This window comes from Triturus cristatus, chromosome 4_1 (assembly GCF_964204655.1).
Source record: "Triturus cristatus chromosome 4_1, aTriCri1.1, whole genome shotgun sequence".
NCBI lineage: Eukaryota > Metazoa > Chordata > Amphibia > Caudata > Salamandridae > Triturus > Triturus cristatus.
This window is the reverse complement of record NC_140585.1, coordinates 440564787-440583888: the sequence shown is the minus strand read 5'-3', so window position 1 is coordinate 440583888 and position 19102 is coordinate 440564787. Positions and strand designations below refer to the sequence as shown.

The window sequence follows — 19102 nt, the reverse complement described above, 5'->3', positions numbered from 1 at the left end:
TAGGACGTTTCAATAAGTATTTATTGGTCCAGCGTCAGTCTTGTGTCAAATGTATTTGCTGCGACAATCAGGAGACAGAAGCATACGAAAGAGATTGCAAGTACCAATATAGTAAATAGTAGATACATTTCTACCATGGGGCTAATAAGATGAACATAAGCAATCCAGATAAAAACAGCAGCACTTGCATATTCCTAAAATGCGCGCCCAGAGTAATTTGCCTAAATGTACCTAGCCAAGATATGTAGGTGTAGCATGTATATGTGTATAGGGAAGAACCATCCCCCTCATTTGATGGTAGAAAACAAAAAAACCCTGTCTCTGCTCAAGGATGACACCCCGCAAGGGATGTCAGACCACTGCGTGTCGAAGAATCAGCATGCAGGACCCAGTGTCGGCTTGGAAGGAATTCTCCTCTGATTTGTAGGAGGGAGGGGGGGGGGGGGGTAGGGGGGTTGTAAGGGTCTTATTTACTAGAGTGGTCACTCCAGGGTTTATCTAGAATCAATATGTTTTGAAGACAATCAAATGTTTGTCCAAATTTACCAAAAAGATTTTAGTTGCATGAGAAGTGAAGAGACACACATTTTTCAAATTAACATACAAAACATGAAAAATACTTATGACAATTCACAATAGACAGTGCATGAAATACTTATATACAAACACATTTATATACAACAACGTTGAACTTTTGCATCATAACATCAGAAACTAGAATACTCTTATCGCTATCTTGTTTTTTGGCGGAAAACATGTGCCAAACACGGGGAAATGTTTAGAGCGTGTGCGTGGGGCATACAATTCAATACAAATCCTCACGTCACAACAAGTTTATTCAAATTCCTCCGTGTTGAAAAAAAGTGCCGACACGTTTCAAGAGCCAGTCCTCTGGTACCGGGACTTTCATCAGGGCTTCATGTTAATTGTCAGCAATTTCTAAAAAACATAAATGAAGGATGCAAGCTCCGCATCAGTGAAAATGAAAACGAAACACTACTCTTCTTTAATATGATTAATTCAATTTTCTGTACCTGATTGCCTGATTCTCGGATAGAGCAGCTGCTCTTGCTCCTATTTGCGAGGTAACCAGAATCTCTCAACTGAAATTACTGCAGTGCGCTTCGTAATATAGGCCGGGGGGGAATTTCTACAAGACATTAAAATGATTGTGTCTATTTTAGTATATTTAAATACATGGACATTGGGCAACTCAACGGGACACTGTTAAAAAGTACCTTTCAAACGTTCCCGGGTTGCTCAGAGGCAGGCGTCTAGTTCTGTAATCATTGCATTCCTACAAACAAATGGGGGACATATTACTGAAGCCATAAACTTGTCAATGATTTTATAAACATGCCAATTTCCAGCATGAAGCGCACTTACTGTTTTTAAGTCTGAGCACATCCATATTCTATATCCGATATGAACCACACCTTCACTATCAGCTAGGCATTTCTCGTGTGAACACTTCCTGTATTTTTACCCTATGAATCATGGGAAAATGTTTTGGACCAATCACATTGACATTCAGGTCCCATTGTTGTTAAGACTGGACTAGTGCATTCTGGGACATGCAGTTCTGAGCTATATTCTTGAGAGTTCTATCATCCCATTCAAACCAATTACTGCACCATTAAACTTCAGAATTAGATAAGCTTCTTTTTGTAGCAACGCGTTGTCGATGTCTATCAGGCGTTTGGTTGTATCCAGACCTGACAAGACTGTCCACTTAGTCTCTTTCATTGTGCAAGTTATCCATGAAGTGTTGCACCATTGGTGCAGTAACCACCTTCTTTTTGATCCTTGAACGATGTTCCGTGATGCGCTGGTTGATCTGCTGATCTGTCTTGCCAATATATAATTTCTCACAGGGGCAAAGTATCGCATAAATAATGTTCTTAGATTTGCAATTTGTGAATTCAGAATGACGCCATTTAATGTCTTTGTGTGAGAACTCAATCCCCTCTATTGTGGAGTCACATGCAGCACAAGTTCCGCATTTGTGATGCCCCTCAGCTGGTTTTAATTGCCATTGTGTCCTTAGATTTTGTTTGCTTTGCGATGGAAAAATGTCAGCTCTCACAATCTGCTGCCAATGCTCCTGTTTTTCTTCATGGCAAAGAGTGGTTTCGGGAATGGGCACTCCAGGTTTTCCAACAGGTGCCAATTTTTTAACACAATTTGTCTGAATGTGTTGGTATCTAGACTGAAAGTTGTAACACAAACCAATCTTTACAATGGTGGTTTGATTTTCTTTTGTAGCAAATCTTCTCTAGGCATGTACCATGCTCTTTTTATTGCATGCGTTTAAGATATCCTCGCAAGATCATCTGTTCCTTTAAGATTTCTGCATGCTGTTCATAATCAGATTTTCTTGAGCAGTTTCTCCGTATCCGCAACAATTGCCCATACGGCAAGTTTTCTTTCAGGCTCCTTGGGTGAGCACTTCTGTGATGTAAAATAGTATTCTTATCAGTGGACTTTCTGTGTAAAGTGGTTGTCAATCTTTTCTCATTGGAGGGACACCTCCACGTCCAGGAACATCAGGCTCTTCCTGCTGGTGTTCAAGCTGAATTTTATGTCCTCATTGTTACTACTAGGGGTTGTTTCCACCACCGGTAATCCTCAGGAGCGAAGATAGGATCCCACCTTCCCCTAGGGTACCGCAAGCCTCCAAACTCAGAGTAACAGGAAGCCTAGATGTACCCCCATGGAGCGGTGAGACGACTCAGAACTTCCAGGGAAAAGACACAGCGCTTGAGCAGACACAGAACGGGAATCCAATTGTATGTACTGGAAGAAAAAGGGAAATGTTTAGGAAGAATACAAGAAAACACCTAGATAAGACTATATGGGAATATTCTAATCTCTAATGATACAGTGCCAGATTGTGTATGGTCTCGCACTCACCTGGTAGTCAGATAGAAGTCTGCACAAAGGAGAAGATGTCGTCCCAAAAATAATAAGAGGGTAATCACCCAAACTTGGAATCACTCGCTCTCAATCCAAGTGATATGTAACCTTTTAGCCGCTGCAGTTCAAAAAAATAAAGATTCACGATTTACACCCGTAGCTGGATCTCTATTCAATTACCTATTGAAGTGTTGGTGAAACCTTTACCAAGAATTCTCCTTATTCGTTTCATAAGGATTAGAGTTCGTGTGTTTAATGCATTCCAGACCTCCAAGCGCTAAAAGGATTGTAATTGTTTTCTTCGTTTTCGTCTTGCTGTTTGTTTAAAGGTCAGATGTCGTTAACATGAACGCGGTAATGGATACCCGCAGGGAAGCAATTACCTCTGCCGAACAGAAGCCGTTTTAGCGTTCTGTGTAAAATGCTTCCAGGCAAACATTTACGTTATTGTCTTTGATACGAGAAATGTTTTCAGGCGCCAAGGCGGACGCTGTTTTCTTTCCGTCACTGGTGGTGGGTTGTCAGTGCGAATTAAAGAACTATATCGTTCGGCACAGTCTTTTCATGTACTCACGTCGATACTCGATGTGGAATGCTTCCTCGCTCGGGTTTAGGGAAAAGGCAGTAGATGCTAGCGCTCGATAATCCCTCACGGGTGTGCACAGAATCCAAGCCGGGAGCCTCGCCGGGGGTGCAGAGATTCTTTACACGATGATAGAGAAGCCTCCAGGTGATATGACTCGGGCGCCCCTCACGGGCGTGCAGAAATTCCAATACGAAGGAGAAGGAGCAAGATACACGATGAACCAGGATAGGCAGGATTCCAACGGTATGGAGAAGCCAAGCAATGAGTGTGAGGGGAGGTTCTCTATTTAAATGGAAGGTCAGCTGATTCCTCTTCAGGCATCGGGAGACCACACACAATCTCGACACCTGCTCAAATGCACTGTGGTACTGGTAGTGTTTTAAGTGGAATACACGTCTTATACTAAGTGCAGGAAGCTAGGCGTGTAACACTCATGGTGCGTTTTGAGCCTACCATAAAAGATTTCTAACTTTTCCTTGGACCCACTCCATAGACACCAAATATCATCTATGCAGCGCAGCCATTGCGCGATTTTTTTCTCTGAATGGGTTGTTGTAAATTACCGGGATCCTGGGAAATTGTTTGGATAAATAATCAAATTCTTTTGGACCCAAAAACCCACTATCCAGTCCTGCCTTCAGTATTCCTGAAATGAATTCTTGTGCGGACCTAGTTGGATCTTCTTTAACCTTCCGGTACCATTCCTGATTGTGTACCTGGTTCCTTCCTTCTGATATATACATCTCCCTGGGCCAAATAACTAAGGCCCCGCCCTTATCGGCTTGCTTTATCACTACAGATGTGTCTTGTTTCAGATTATCGATGGCCATCTGTTGTTTTCGGGTGCTGTTGTGTTTCATGTAGGATTTCTTCGTCTCCAACTGGCTAATCCCAGACAGGACTACCTGTTCATAAGCCATGATCTCTTTGGGAACAGTATGAATTGGCGGAATACATTTTGATTTATTTGAAAGACCAGATACCTCTTTAGTGTTGGAATATTCCTTCCCTGAAAAAAATGCCTTTAGACGAATTTTGCGGTAAAACTCTAACGCTTCCAATTTGAGTTTTGTAAAGTCAGTAGATCTATTGGGAACAACTTTTAGGCCCAATACCAGCACTGAAGCCGCCTCTTGGGTTAAGAGCCTCTGAGATAAATTGATAATGGTAGAGGGCTTCATGACTTGTAGAACTGCCGTCTCGTCATCTCCCAGGGTTGGGGTTTGAATCCGCCTCTTTGCTTCGGTTCGCCTTTGTCTAAAAAAGCAACCTGCTTTCTTGAGGGACCTCCTCTTGTATTCGAATCACCGGAAGTATCTGAAGACGATGTTTCAGAAAATGTAAGAAAGCGATTCCTGGAGCATCCTTGGAAGTTCGACAGGGCTCTACGAGAATCAGCAGTAGTGTAAAATTAGTCTTTCAGAAAGGGGTATACTTGATCTATATAAAAGGACTGAGTCTCTCTCAAACTTCGCTGTTTTAAAGCTGATCGTATTATCTTTAAAGGTTAGTATCTCTTTTTCAATTTTGTCTAAGAGGCTTTTGGCTTCTGAAACAGTGTGGTTGTCTCTTATTGCCTTAGTTAATTTTTCAAGTTCATCTGCTTCTTTCCGACACAATCTTCGGGCAGTTTCGATAGTATGCACCATTAGGTCACGACTGCATTTAGTATTTATGTAGCTGAAGCCCTTACTCAGGATCGATGTCGTGACCGGTACAAGGGTTTTTAAGGTGCATCAGCAAAAATGTCCATCAAATCAAGAATGCATCAACAAACACTACTGCACTAAGGGTAATGAGGTTGTAATACAACACACAGTCATAGACAAGAGTGCAGAGGTTCAGGGGCACACACTGCAATTACAACAAGGATGGAAGAGCACACGCTGCCATCTAATCAAAAGTACAAAAGAAACCAGATGCATTTTTATTAACTTTCTCATGAGAATGGATCCCCCAGGATTACATGGAATACAATGTAATGGAGTCTATGATGGCAAAATATCTCTTCCGAATATACGTAAATACTACTTGGCCTCACAATGGATGGCAATTGGTGATTGGCCTCTCCAACTACAGAGGAATTGTCATTAAATAAGGATGGACAGGAAAATGGGTAGTAAGGTTTATTTGACCTGCCCTCTCCGTTTGAGGTTGTGATTGATAAAAGCCTGGAAGGGAGCCACTAATGAAACAGATTGGCAAACAAAAAAATCACCAAAGAACTCTGGGCCATGAAATCATGAAGGTGATCAGCAACCCGTAGTGATTCAGAGATTGGGACTTAGTAAGTATAAGAAAACTACGAGATGAGAGTCCAATGCACTGCTGTCATTTACCAATTTGTGTCAAAACAGTTTTAGGACTGGTGCTGGGAAAATGTAAACTCTGGAGAGAATGCATGATGATGCGCTCTACTACAAAATAGTCTTTTATCTGAAAATGGATTCAGCGGTATCCCCGATATATTGAACGCTGAAAAATAATGCGCAGAAAACTCTTGCCAAGTTGAAGGATGTGGGAAAATTAGCACAGGATGAGTGGGCAGCGAGAGTTTGCCAGTAGGGATAGGGTTTAGATGATTCAATTGAAAATACTAAACAAAGCGTGCAAATAGAGGGCCCAGGTGCCAGTGTTTGGATACTCCCCTACAACAGCATGAATGAGAATCTGTGGCTGGGAGGGAATATGTGATCATATTTTATTGCAGTGTCCAAAGCTACTGTAATCCTGAAGAGGGGTCTGGGGCTGATTGTATGATTTAATGGGTATTTCTCAAGAACTGCCTTCGAAGATGGCTCTCCTGGGAGCTTGGAAGACATGGAACTTTCAATATGCCATAAACTGTTTGCAGGTCTCTATCTGGCAGTGGCTGGCAGAAACATAGCTAAGAAATTGAGTAGCCCAATACCTTCTTAAAATGCAGGTAAAAAATTAGATTGGTGTATTGCGGTTGAAAAGGTGATGTATACCGTCTGTGGATGCCCGGAAAACTTTGAAATGTTATGAGGCAACTTGACGTAGCACTCTAGATTTATCTAAAACAGTCCTTCGAAGTTATGGATGTGCTTTGTGTAAGTGAAGCTGCGGAATTCAATGACTGGTGAAATGTAGGTACCTTCAGGGGATATGTTGTAAGCTACTGCCTTGTATATGTAGTGCATGACATTGATGACAACCTTATGGTTGGACTGTTAAGGGTTCTATATTGTTAAAAAAAATATATATATTTTTTTTAAAGTGCAGTAGCAAACACTGACATCACATCAAGGATACCCAGAAGCACAAAATGCAATCTCATCAACGGTTCTGAGCGTGCAGCAGTACACATTTCCATCACATGAAGAGAGCTGCAGTACTCAAGGCCATCACATCAAGAGGGCTTATTTCAACTGCAGAAGAACCCAAATACATTCAAAACCGGCTGCTTTGGTTACACTTTTTGGCGTATTTTAGGAATCACAATCTGAAAAGGAACATTTCTGGTTTGTGTATATTTTAGATTCAGCAGTGTGGACCTTTAAAATAAATCTACTTCTCAAAAGGGCAGAACGCAGACAGACTATAGGACATACACATTTTAGAAAAATAGAAGTGGTAAAAGGCATGGAAAAAGGCAGGGAAAGGCAAGAGGCAATCTTATTATTTTCTAGAGGACACACCTTCCTGAATTTTTTAGTAGGAATACTGCGTTTTGAAAAAGTATATTTGGCACAATTTCTGTGTTTTGGTCTAAAGGTACCGAGAGCAGTACAACTCTATTGTACAGCACTGGTATTTATACATCGCTTTCCATACTCTTTCCCATGTCCTTAAGTGCTTTCCTGGGTGTTCTTAGAACATTATTTATACACCTACTGCTAAATAAGTCACTTCCTATTCACCTTCAGGACTTGATCCAGTTCTGCCATGGTTTCTGAGCTTACAGATTCAAATAAACTACTGAACCGCTTTAAAAAATCGTGTGCTCGTAGTAGAGTATACATACTTGGCGGGGTCCAACTTGGTTTTTGCGTGCCAGCTAGAGAACTGCTTGTTTGCAATGGACTTCCAACAGGTTTTGGCGCTACAGACGACTTTAATGCTGGCTGAGGTTTAATTTTAATAGTCTCAGATGAAGTAGCTGTAAAACACCAAAGCGGAAAGAAATTAGAATTGGTGCAAAATACAAAACTTTAAGCTATCAAGTTACTCAGCATTCCTATTTTGAAAAACATTGCGAGAATCTTCAAATGCTCCAAAGTGTACTAAAATCACACATGGTGCATTTCAATGTTTGAAGTGCCACGTTATAGGGAGGCAGCCAACTGGGCACTTCAATTAACACAATGCTTTAATACTTGATTTCACACCTTAGCATGCATTTTTGACAGCATTAAGTCTTGTAAAAGAAAACACATTTCATAAATGTAACGTACACAGATCTGAGAGAGCTAGAAAGAGATGCATAAACTTTCTGCAATATCAATTTTTTTTCTGGTAACATATTACTTATATATTTAACTTGCATCATCATTCAGCATCAAAGTGCTAAATAAATCGTAACAAGGTACATATAGTCACCTTAATATTTTTCAGATACATTTTACTGAAAAAAAGAAATTATTAACATTGGTGACTAGAGTAGATCATTGACATTATACCCTGTTTTATCCAAATGTTAGTAGAGAAGCCGCGGACCACAGTTGGCAGCTCAGGAAGAATATAGATACATTTCATGAGGTATGCACAAAAGGTTTAACACAGTATCAGGAAAAAACAAAATCTCCTTAAAGAGTCAAACATTGATACTCAAAGATCATCAATTAAGCTTTTGTCCTAAGACTTAAAAAAAAGGTAACAAAACTACAAGCTGCTTGTATCATTGGATGCAACATCTCAAATACCTTCTCAGTTCTAACAAGCAGATTAGGGTAGATCTTAATGACTAAGCCAAAGCTGTCAACTTTCTTACTGTCCTAATATAAATTTGGTGACCACACATTATTTTACTTCAATTAATCTAAGTACTATTTAATATTTGTCCAACTCGCTCAACTCAGCTCATGTGCACCTTCCCTTCATGCCCTTGCTAGTTCAGTTTTCAAAAACAAACTGCTACTAAGGAGCACGTCGTCGTACCAGCTTCCCCCTGCAACAGTTCTCATGACCAGCTTGCCCGCTGTCTGCTACCCTCCACTGCCTGTCTACCTGCTGCCCTCCGTTTGTCTCTCCTCTGCTCGTGCCTTGCTCTATTTTGCCTTTTCTGCTTGTTTTTCCGCCTTCTGTTTGGCAGTTTTCTGCTTGTTTTTCTGCCCTCTGTTTTGTCCTTTTCTGCTCCGTTTTGTCCTCTACTGCTCTATTTTTCCTTTTCTGCTCTCTGTTTTGCTTTTGTCTGCTAGTTTTTCTGCCCTTTGGCCTTTTTCTGCTCGTTTCTTCCCTGTTCCCAACATTTCCACAAGACCTAGCTTTTCAAGGGAGACCTCACACCCAAGTGCCCACTTCCCCCCCAGGGGTGACAGTGCTGTGGTCTACAAATGCTGATTGATTGATTGACCCTATGAAATAAAGCCAGTGTGTATTTTGGCAAACTTTGGAGTACACTGAAACACGGAAATAAGTATTTCTAAACTCCTGCGGAGCCAAACCTCACTTGATACCCAATATATCAGTAAAGCAAACACTCTTGCCTCAACTCTGTTCCATGTTTTCTTCTTATTTTTTCCAGCTGACAAGAATATAGCACTTTCATTACTCTTGGTCCTTCTCACTTACTCAATGTCCAACATATAGTTAAAAAATAAATCCTCCTCATTATCTTCCCAGATCTATGTCCATTGATTTATATTCTGTACACTTCACTCTGTTCATCCTACTTATTTTTCATTCCAGCCCTCTTCAGTGGGCTTGCCCTTCTGTGGTGTAGTTCCTAGGAATCCCCAGGACCTGCGCGTTTTGGATGACATAAAATTAGGGCTTGGTGTCCCAACCGCTTCCGGACACCCACACAGGATATGTCAGCCGTTAGACCAGCTAGCTCTACAGTGCCACTACCACCCCCCTGTATCTTACAGTGGTGTAGGTAGTATTGGGCAACCACTGAACATGACCACTCTGATTCCTCAGAAATCATGCAAAACAGTACAGTACTTTTCGCTCAGTCACTCGTGCTCACTTATTATCAGAAAATACACAGGACGACGATTAGGACGTTTCAATAAGTATTTATTGGTCCAGCGTCAGTCTTGTGTCAAATGTATTTGCTGCGACAATCAGGAGACAGAAGCATACGAAAGAGATTGCAAGTACCAATATAGTAAATAGTAGATACATTTCTACCATAGGGCTAATAAGATGAACATAAGCAGTCCAGATAAAAACAGCAGCACTTGCATATTCCTAAAATGCGCGCCCCGAGTAATTTGCCTAAATGTACCTAGCCAAGATATGTAGGTGTAGCATGTATATGTGTATAGGGAAGAACCATCCCCTTCATTTGATGGTAGAAAACAAAAAAACCCTGTCTCTGCTTCAAGGATGACACGCCGCAAGGGATGTCAGACCACTGCGTGTGGAAGATTCAGCATGCAGGACCCAGTGTCGGCTTGGAAGGAATTCTCCTCTGATTTGTAGGGGGTGGGGGCGGGGGGGGGGGGGGGGGGAGTAAGGGTCTTATTTACTAGAGTGGTCACTCCAGGGTTTATCTAGAATCAATATGTTTTGAAAACAATCAAATGTTTTTCCAAACAAATGCGATCATACAAAGCGGGCTGTTGGCCAAGAATGAAAAAAGTGGTGACCCTTATACAGAATAATTATGCCGTGCCTGGGGACAAGTTTATGTACGTCAGATACAGGGATTATGATATAATACTAAGAGCCCTGTTGTCGAAGAAACAGTAGCAAGCTACTAGGTAGAAGGTTACCTGTTCAGAACCGTTATTGTCGTGTGGATGGGACAAGGTATGTAAATAGGAGTATACATGACAGATTCGTTCTAATTTGAATCTGATTATCTAACTACCTTTTTGCCTTCTGTAACAATTCTTAAATTTGAATAAACCTTTATGGTTTTGACTTTTAAATGTTGTCTTGTGAATGTGTTAGACCTGGCATCTTCTTGCGTGTTTCCCCGGTCTTTTTTCCTTTCTGACCTCCTGTTTTTATGGTTTGTTGGACTTCGTTTTCCTGGTTTAGTGTCTCTGCACACGTTCTCACTGCTGTTCGGTGTTAAAGTTCAAGTGCTCCTAACGTAAATTGTGTTTATGGATTGGTATTTCAATGTTTGGCTTATTTGATTTACTACTAAGTCCCTAGTTCAGTGCACTGTGTGTGACAGTGCCTGTAGATCAAATGTTGCTAGTGGGCCTGCAGCCCGGATTGTGCCACCCACACAAGCAGCCTTTGAAAGGGTCCTCCGATCTGCCACTGCAGTGTCAGCACACAGGTTTTACTGCCATGTCGACCTAGCAAGTACTCCTACTTGCCAGGCCTTAACCATTCCTTTTCTTACATGTAAGGCACCTCTTAGGTAGGCCCATAGTACCCCCATTGGCAGGGTGCAGTGTATGGGAAAGGTAGGACATGTCCTGGTGTGTGTGACATGTCCTGATTGTGAAATACTGCCAATTTCGTTTTTCACTATTGAAAACATACCTGTCATCTGGGCTAACATGGGAGTTGCTTTGTGACATCTTAAAAGTCTATCTTTCCATTGGAACAAGATGGGGAAATGGAGTTTAGGCTTTCTGAACTCAGAAATTAAGGAGATGGTTTTTAATTTTGTGTTTGAAAATGCCACTTTTAGAAAGTATAAAAACTTGGGGGGATAGGCCCAAAGGACCAGAATCAGGTATGGCCGTACTGAATTGAATACAAAAAGAAGAACCTGGCTCCGTTTGACGTTATGCTCTTATTATTTTTGAGCAACAAACAGACCACTATCTTTTCTGTTTGGATGGAATTTTTATTAAACCATTCCCTTCTTTGCAATTGTTTATATTTACCAAAAAGATTTTAGTTGCATGAGAAGTGAAGAGACACATTTTTCAAATTAACATACAAAACATGAAAAATACTTATGACAATTCACAATAGACAGTGCATGAAATACTTATATACAAACACATTTATATACAACAACGTTGAACTTTTGCATCATAACATCCGAAACTAGAATACTCTTATCGCTATCTTGTTTTTGGGCGGAAAACATGTGCCAAACACGGGGAAATGTTTAGAGCGTGTGCGTGGGGCATACAATTCAATACAAATCCTCACGTCACAACTAGTTTTGTCAAATTCCTCCGTGTTGAAAAAAAGTGCCGACACGTTTCAAGACCCAGTCCTCTGGTACCGGGACTCTCATCAGGGCTTCATGTTAATTGTCAGCAATTTCTAAAAAAACATAAATGAATGATGCAAGCTCCGCATAAGTGAAAATGAAAACGAAACACTACTCTTCTTTAATATGATTCATTCCATTTTCTGTACCTGATTGCCTGATTCTCGGACAGAGCAGCTGCTCTTGCTCCTATTTGCGAGGTAACCAGAATCTCTCAACTAAAATTACTGCAGTGCGCTTCGTAATATATGCCGGGGGGAATTTCTACAAGACATTAAAATGATTGTGTCTATTTTAGTATATTTAAATACATGGACATTGGGCAACTCAACGGGACACGGTTAAAAAGTACCTTTCAAACGTTCCCGGGTTGCTCAGAGGCAGGCGTCTATTTCTGTAATCATTGCATGCCTACAAACAAATGGGGGACATATTACTGAAGCCATAAACTTGTCAATGATTTTATAAACATGCTAATTTCCAGCATGAAGCGCACTTACTGTTTTTAAGTCTGAGCACATCCATATTCTATATCCGATATGAACCACATCTTCACTATCAGCTAGGCATTTCTCGTGTGAACACTTCCTGTATTTTTACCCTATGAATCATGGGAAAATGTTTTGGACCAATCACATTGACATTCAGGTCCCATTGTTGTTAAGACTGGACTAGTGCATTCTGGGACATGCAGTTCTGAGCTATATTCTTGAGAGTTCTATCATCCCATTCAACCCAGTTACTGCACCATTAAACTTCAGAATTAGGTAAGCTTCTTTTTGTAGCAACGCGTTGTCGATGTCTAGCAGGCGTTTGGTTGTATCCAGACCTGACAAGACTGTCCACTTAGTCTCTTTCATTGTGCAAGTTATCCATGAAGTGTTGCACCATTGGTGCAGTAACCACCTTCTTTTTGATCCTTGAACGATGTTGCGTGATGCGCTGGTTGATCTGCTGATCTGTCTTGCCAATATATAATTTCTCACAGGGGCAAAGTATCGCATAAATAATGTTCTTAGATTTGCAATTTGTGAATTCAGAATGACGCCATATAATGTCTTTGTGTGAGAACTCAATCCCCTCTATTGTGGAGTCATATGCAGCACAAGTTCCGCATTTGTGATGCCCCTCAGCTGGTTTTAATTGCCATTGTGTCCTTAGATTTTGTTTGCTTTGCGATGGAAAAATGTCAGCTCTCACAATCTGCTGCCAATGCTCCTGTTTTTCTTCATGGCAAAGAGTGGTTTCGGGAATGGGCACTCCAGGTTTTCCAACAGGTGCCAATTTTTTAACACAATTTGTCTGAATGTGTTGGTATCTAGACTGAAAGTTGTAACACAAACCAATCTTTCCAATGGTGGTTTGATTTTCTTTTGTAGCAAATCTTCTCTAGGCATGTACCATGCTCTTTTTATTGCATGCGTGAGTAGTTTAAGATATCCTCGCAAGATCATCTGTTCCTTTAAGATTTCTGCATGCTGTTCATAATCAGATTTTCTTGAGCAGTTTCTCCGTATCCGCAACAATTGCCCATACGGCAAGTTTTCTTTCAGGCTCCTTGGGTGAGCACTTCTGTGATGTAAAATAGTATTCTTATCAGTGGACTTTCTGTGTAAAGTGGTTGTCAATCTTTTCTCATTGGGGGGACACCTCCACGTCCCGGAACATCAGGCTCTTCCTGCTGGTGTTCAAGCTGAATTTTATGTCCTCATTGTTACTACTAGGGGGTGTTTCCACCACCGGTAATCCTCAGGAGCGAAGATAGGATCCCACCTTCCCCTAGGGTACCGCAAGCCTCCAAACTCAGAGTAACAGGAAGCCTAGATGTACCCCCATGGAGCGGTGAGACGACTCAGAACTTCCAGGGAGAAGAGACAGCGCTTGAGCAGACACAGAATGGGAACCCAATTGTATGTACTGGAAGAAAAAGGGAAATGTTTAGGAAGAATACAAGAAAACACCTAGATAAGACTATATGGGAATATTCTAATCTCTAATGATACAGTGCCAGATTGTGTATGGTCTCGCACTCACCTGGTAGTCAGATAGAAGTCTGCACATAGGAGAAGATGTCGTCCCAAAAATAATAAGAGGGTAATCACCCAAACTTGGAATCACTCACTCTCAATCCAAGTGATATGTAACCTTTTAGCCGCTGCAGTTCAAAAAATAAAGATTCACGATTTACACCCGTAGCTGGATCGCTATTCAATTACCTATTGAAGTGTTGGTGAAACCTTTACCAAGAATTCTCCTTATTCGTTTCATAAGGATTAGAGTTCGTGTGTTTAATGCATTCCAGACCTCCAAGCGCTAAAAGGATTGTAATTGTTTTCTTCGTTGTCGTCTTGCTGTTTGTTTAAAGGTCAGATGTCGTTAACATGAACGCGGTAATGGATACCCGCAGGAAAGCAATTACCTCTGCCGAACAGAAGCCGTTTTAGCGTTCTGTGTAAAATGCTTCAAGGCAAACATTTACGTTATTGTCTTTGATACGAGAAATGTTTTCAGGAGCCAAGGCGGACGCTGTTTTCTTTCCGTCACTGGTGGCGGCTTGTCAGTGCGAATTAAAGAACTATATCGTTCGGCACAGTCTTTTCATGTGCTCGCGTCGATACTCGATGTGGGATGCTTCCTCGCTCGGGTTTAGGGAAAAGGCAGTAGATGCTAGGACGCGATAATCCCTCACGGGTGTGCAGAGAATCCAAGCCGGGGGCCTCGCCGGGCGTGCAGAGATTCTTTACACGATGATAGAGAAGCCTCCAGGTGATATGACTCGGGCACCCCTCACGGGCGTGCAGAAATTCCAATACGAAGGAGAAGGAGCAAGATACACGATGAATCAGGATAGGCAGGATTCCAACGGTATGGAGAAGCCAAGCAATGAGTGTGAGAGGAGGTTCTCTATTTAAATGGAAGGTCAGCTGATTCCTCTTCAGGCATCGTGAGACCACACACAATCTCGACACCTGCCCAAATGCATTGTGGTACTGGTTTTAAGGGGAATACACGTCTTTTACTAAGTGCAGGAAGCTAGGCGTGTAACACTCATGGTGCGTTTTGAGCCTACCATAAAAGATTTCTAACTTTTCCTTGGACCCACTCCATAGACACCAAATATCATCTATGCAGCGCAGCCATTGCGCGATTTTTTTCTCTGAATGGGTTGTTTTAAATTACCGGGATCCTGGGAAATTGTTTGGATAAATAATTAAATTCTTTTGGACCCAAAAACCCACTATCGAGTCCTGCCTTCAGTATTCCTGAAATGAATTCCTGTGTGGACCTAGTTGGATCTTCTTTAACCTTCCGGTACCATTCCTGATTGTGTACCTGGTTACTTCCTTCTGATATATACATCTCCCTGGGCCAAATAACTAAGGCCCCGCCCTTATCGGCTGGCTTTATCACTACAGATGTGTCTTGTTTCAGATTGTCGATGGCCATCTGTTGTTTTCGGGTGCTGTTGTGTTTCATGTAGGATTTCTTCGTCTCCAACTGGCTAATCCCAGACAGGACTACCTGTTCATAAGCCATGATCTCTTTGAGAACAGTATGAATTGGAGGAATACATTTTGATTTATTTGAAAGACCAGATACCTCTTTAGTGTTGGAATATTCCTTCCCTGAAAAAAATGCCTTTAGACGAATTTTGCGGTAAAACTCTAACGCTTCCAATTTGAGTTTTGTAAAGTCAGTAGATCTATTGGGAACAACTTTTAGGCCCAATACCAACACTGAAGCCGCCTCTTGGGTTAAGAGCCTCTGAGATAAATTGATAATGGTAGAGGGCTTCATGACTTGTAGAACTGCCGTCTCGTTGTCATCTCCCAGGGTTGGGGTTTGAATCCGCCTCTTTGCTTCGGTTCGCCTTTGTCTAAAAAAGCAACCTGCTTTCTTGAAGGACCTCCTCTTGTATCCAAATCACCGGAAGTATCTGAAGACGATGTTTCAGAAAATGTAAGAAAGCGATTCCTGGAGCATCCTTGGAAGTTCGACAGGGCTCTATTGAGATTCAGCCGTAGTGTAAAATTAGTCTTTCAGAAAGGGGTATACTTGATCTATATAAAAGGACTTTGAGTCTCTCTCAAACTTTGCTGTTTTAAAGCTGATCGTATTATCTTTAAAGGTTAGTATCTCTTTTTCAATTTTGTGTAAGAGGCTTTTGGCTTCTGAAACAGTGTGGTTGTCTCTTATTGCCTTAGTTAATTTTTCAAGTTCATCTGCTTCTTTCCGACACAATCTTCGGGCAGTTTCGATAGTATGCACCATTAAGTCACGACTGCATTTAGTATTTATGTAGCTGAAGCCCTTACTCAGGATCGATGTCGTGACCGGTACAAGGGTTTTTAAGGTGCATCAGCAAAAATGTCCATCAAATCAAGGATGCATCAACAAACACTACTGCACTAAGGGTAATGAGGTTGTAATACAACACACAGTCATTAGGCAAGAGTGCAGAGGTTCAGGGGCACACACTGCAGTTACAACAAGGATGGAAGAGCACACGCTGCCATCTAATCAAAAGTGCAAAAGAAACCAGATACATTTTTATTAACTTTCTCATGAGAATGGATCCCCCAGGATTACATGGAATACAATGTAATGGAGTCTATGATGGCAAAATATCTCTTCCGAATATACGTAAATACTACTTGGCCTCACAATGGATGGCAATTAGTGATTGGCCTCTCCAACCACAGAAGAATTGTCATTAAATAAGGATGGACAGGAAAATGGGTAGTAAGGTTTATTTGACCTGCCCTCTCCATTTGAGGTTGTGATTGATAAAAGCCTGGAAGGGAGCCACTAATGAAACAGATTGGCAAACAAAAAAAATCACCAAAGAACTCTGGGCCATGAAATCATGAAGGTGATCAGCAACCCGTAGTGACTCAGAGATTGGGACTTAGTAAGTATAAGAAAACTACGTGATGAGAGTCCAATGCACTGCTGTCATTTACCAATTTGTGTCAAAACAGTTTTAGGACTGGTGCTGGGAAAATGTAAACTCCGGAGAGAATGCATGATGATGCGCTCTACTACAAAATCATCTTTTATCTGAAAATGGATTCAGCGGTATCCCCGATATATTGAACGCTGACAAATAATGCGCAGAAAACTCTTGCCAAGTTGAAGGATGTGGGAGAATTAGCACAGGATGAGTGGGCAGCGAGAGTTTGCCAGTAGGGATAGGGTTTAGATGATTCAATTGAAAATACTAAACAAAGCGTGCAAATAGAGGGCCCAGGTGCCAGTGTTTGGATACTCCCCTACAACAGCATGAATGAGAATCTGTGGCTGGGAGGGAATATGTGATCATATTTTATTGCAGTGTCCAAAGCTACTGCAATCCTGAAGAGAGGTCTGGGGCTGATTGTATGATTTAATGGGTATTTCTCAAGAACTGCCTTCGAAGATGGCTCTCCTGGGAGCTTGGAAGACATGGAACTTTCAATATGCCATAAACTGTTTGCAGGTCATGCAACATAGCTAAGAAATTGAGTAGCCCAATACCTTCATAAAATGCAGGTAAAAAATTAGATTGGTGTATTGCGGTTGAAAAGGTGATGTATACCATCTCTGGATACCCGGAAAACTTTGAAATGTTATGAGGCAACTTGACGTAGCACTCTAGATTTATCTAAAACAGTCCTTCGAAGTTATGGATGTGCTTTGTGTAAGTGAAGCTGCGGAATTCAATGACTGGTGAAATGTAGGTACCTTCAGGGGATATGTTGTAAGCTACTGCCTTGTATATGTAGTGCATGACATTGATGACAACCTTATGGTTGGACTGTTAAGGGTTCTATATTGTTAAAAAATATATATATATATATTTTTTTAAAGTGCAGTAGCAAACACTGACATCACATCAAAGATACCCAGAAGCACAAAATGCAATCTCATCAACGGTTCTGAGCGTGCAGCAGTACACATTTCCATCACATGAAGAGAGCTGCAGTACTCAAGGCCATCACATCAAGAGGGCTTATTTCAACTGCAGAAGAACCCAAATACATTCAAAACCGGCTGCTTTGGTTACACTTTTTGGCGTATTTTAGGAATCACAATCTGAAAAGGAACATTTCTGTTTTGTGTATATTTCAGATTCAGGAGTGTGGACCTTTAAAATAAATCTACTTCTCAAAAGGGCAGAACGCAGACAGACTATAGGACATACACATTTTAGAAAAATAGAAGTGGTAAAAGGCATGGAAAAAGGCAGGGAAAGGCAAGAGGCAATCTTATTATTTTCTAGAGGACACGCCTTCCTGAATTTTTTAGTAGGAATACTGCGTTTTGAAAAAGTATATTTGGCACAATTTCTGTGTTTTGGTCTAAAGGTACCAAAAGCAGTACAACTCTATTGTACAGCACTGGTATTTATACATCGCTTTCCATACTCTTTCCCATGTCCTTAAGTGCTTTCATGGGTGTTCTGAGAACATTATTTATACACCTACTGCTAAATAAGTCACTTCCTATTCATCTTCAGGACTTGATCCAGTTCTGCCATGGTTTGTGAGCTTACAGATTCAAATAAACTACTGAACCGCTTTAAAAAATCGTGTGCCCGTAGTAGAGTATACATACTTGGCGGGGTCCAACTTGGTTTTTGCGTGCCAGCTAGAGAACTGCTTGTTTGCAATGGACTTCCAACAGGTTTTGGCGCTACAGACGTCTTTAATGCTGGCTGAGGTTTAATTTTAATAGTCTCAGATGAAGTAGCTGTAAAACACCAAAGTGGAAAGAAATTAGAATTGGTGCAAAATACAAAACTTTAAGCTATCAAGTTACTCAGCATTCCTATTTTGAAAAACATTGCGAGAAACTTCAAATGCTCCAAAGTGTACTAAAATCACACATGGTGCATTTCAATGTTTGAAGTGCCACGTTAAAGGGAGGCAGCCAACTGGGCACTTCAATTAACACAATGCTTTAATACTTGATTTCACACATTAGCATGCATTTTTGACAGCATTAAGTCTTGTAAAAGAAAACACATTTCATAAATGTAACGTACACAGATCTGAGAGAGCTAGAAAGAGATGCATAAACTTTCTGCAATATCATAATTTTTTTTCTGGTAACATATTACTTATATATTTAACTTGCATCATCATTCAGCATCAAAGTGCTAAATAAATCGTAACAAGGTACATATAGTCACCTTAATATTTTTCAGATACATTTTACTGAAAAAAAGAAATTATTAACACTGGTGACTAGAGTAGTTCATTGACATTAAACCCTGTTTTATACAAATGTTAGCA

General features: G+C 41.0%; 1 protein-coding gene across 1 annotated transcript in view; it reads right to left on the bottom strand.

Annotated features, from left to right (window-relative positions):
* Positions 1-19102, bottom strand: part of RAD51AP1 (RAD51 associated protein 1) — a 361837-nt gene that overhangs the window by 30383 nt on the left and 312352 nt on the right. Inside the window, exons 10-11 of the mRNA XM_085652597.1 lie at positions 18423-18557; positions 7491-7625 (exon numbers count right to left, since the gene is read on the bottom strand). Of these exons, the coding sequence (XP_085508723.1) occupies positions 7491-7625; positions 18423-18557 (270 nt within the window). The remainder of the gene's footprint in view (positions 1-7490; positions 7626-18422; positions 18558-19102) is intronic.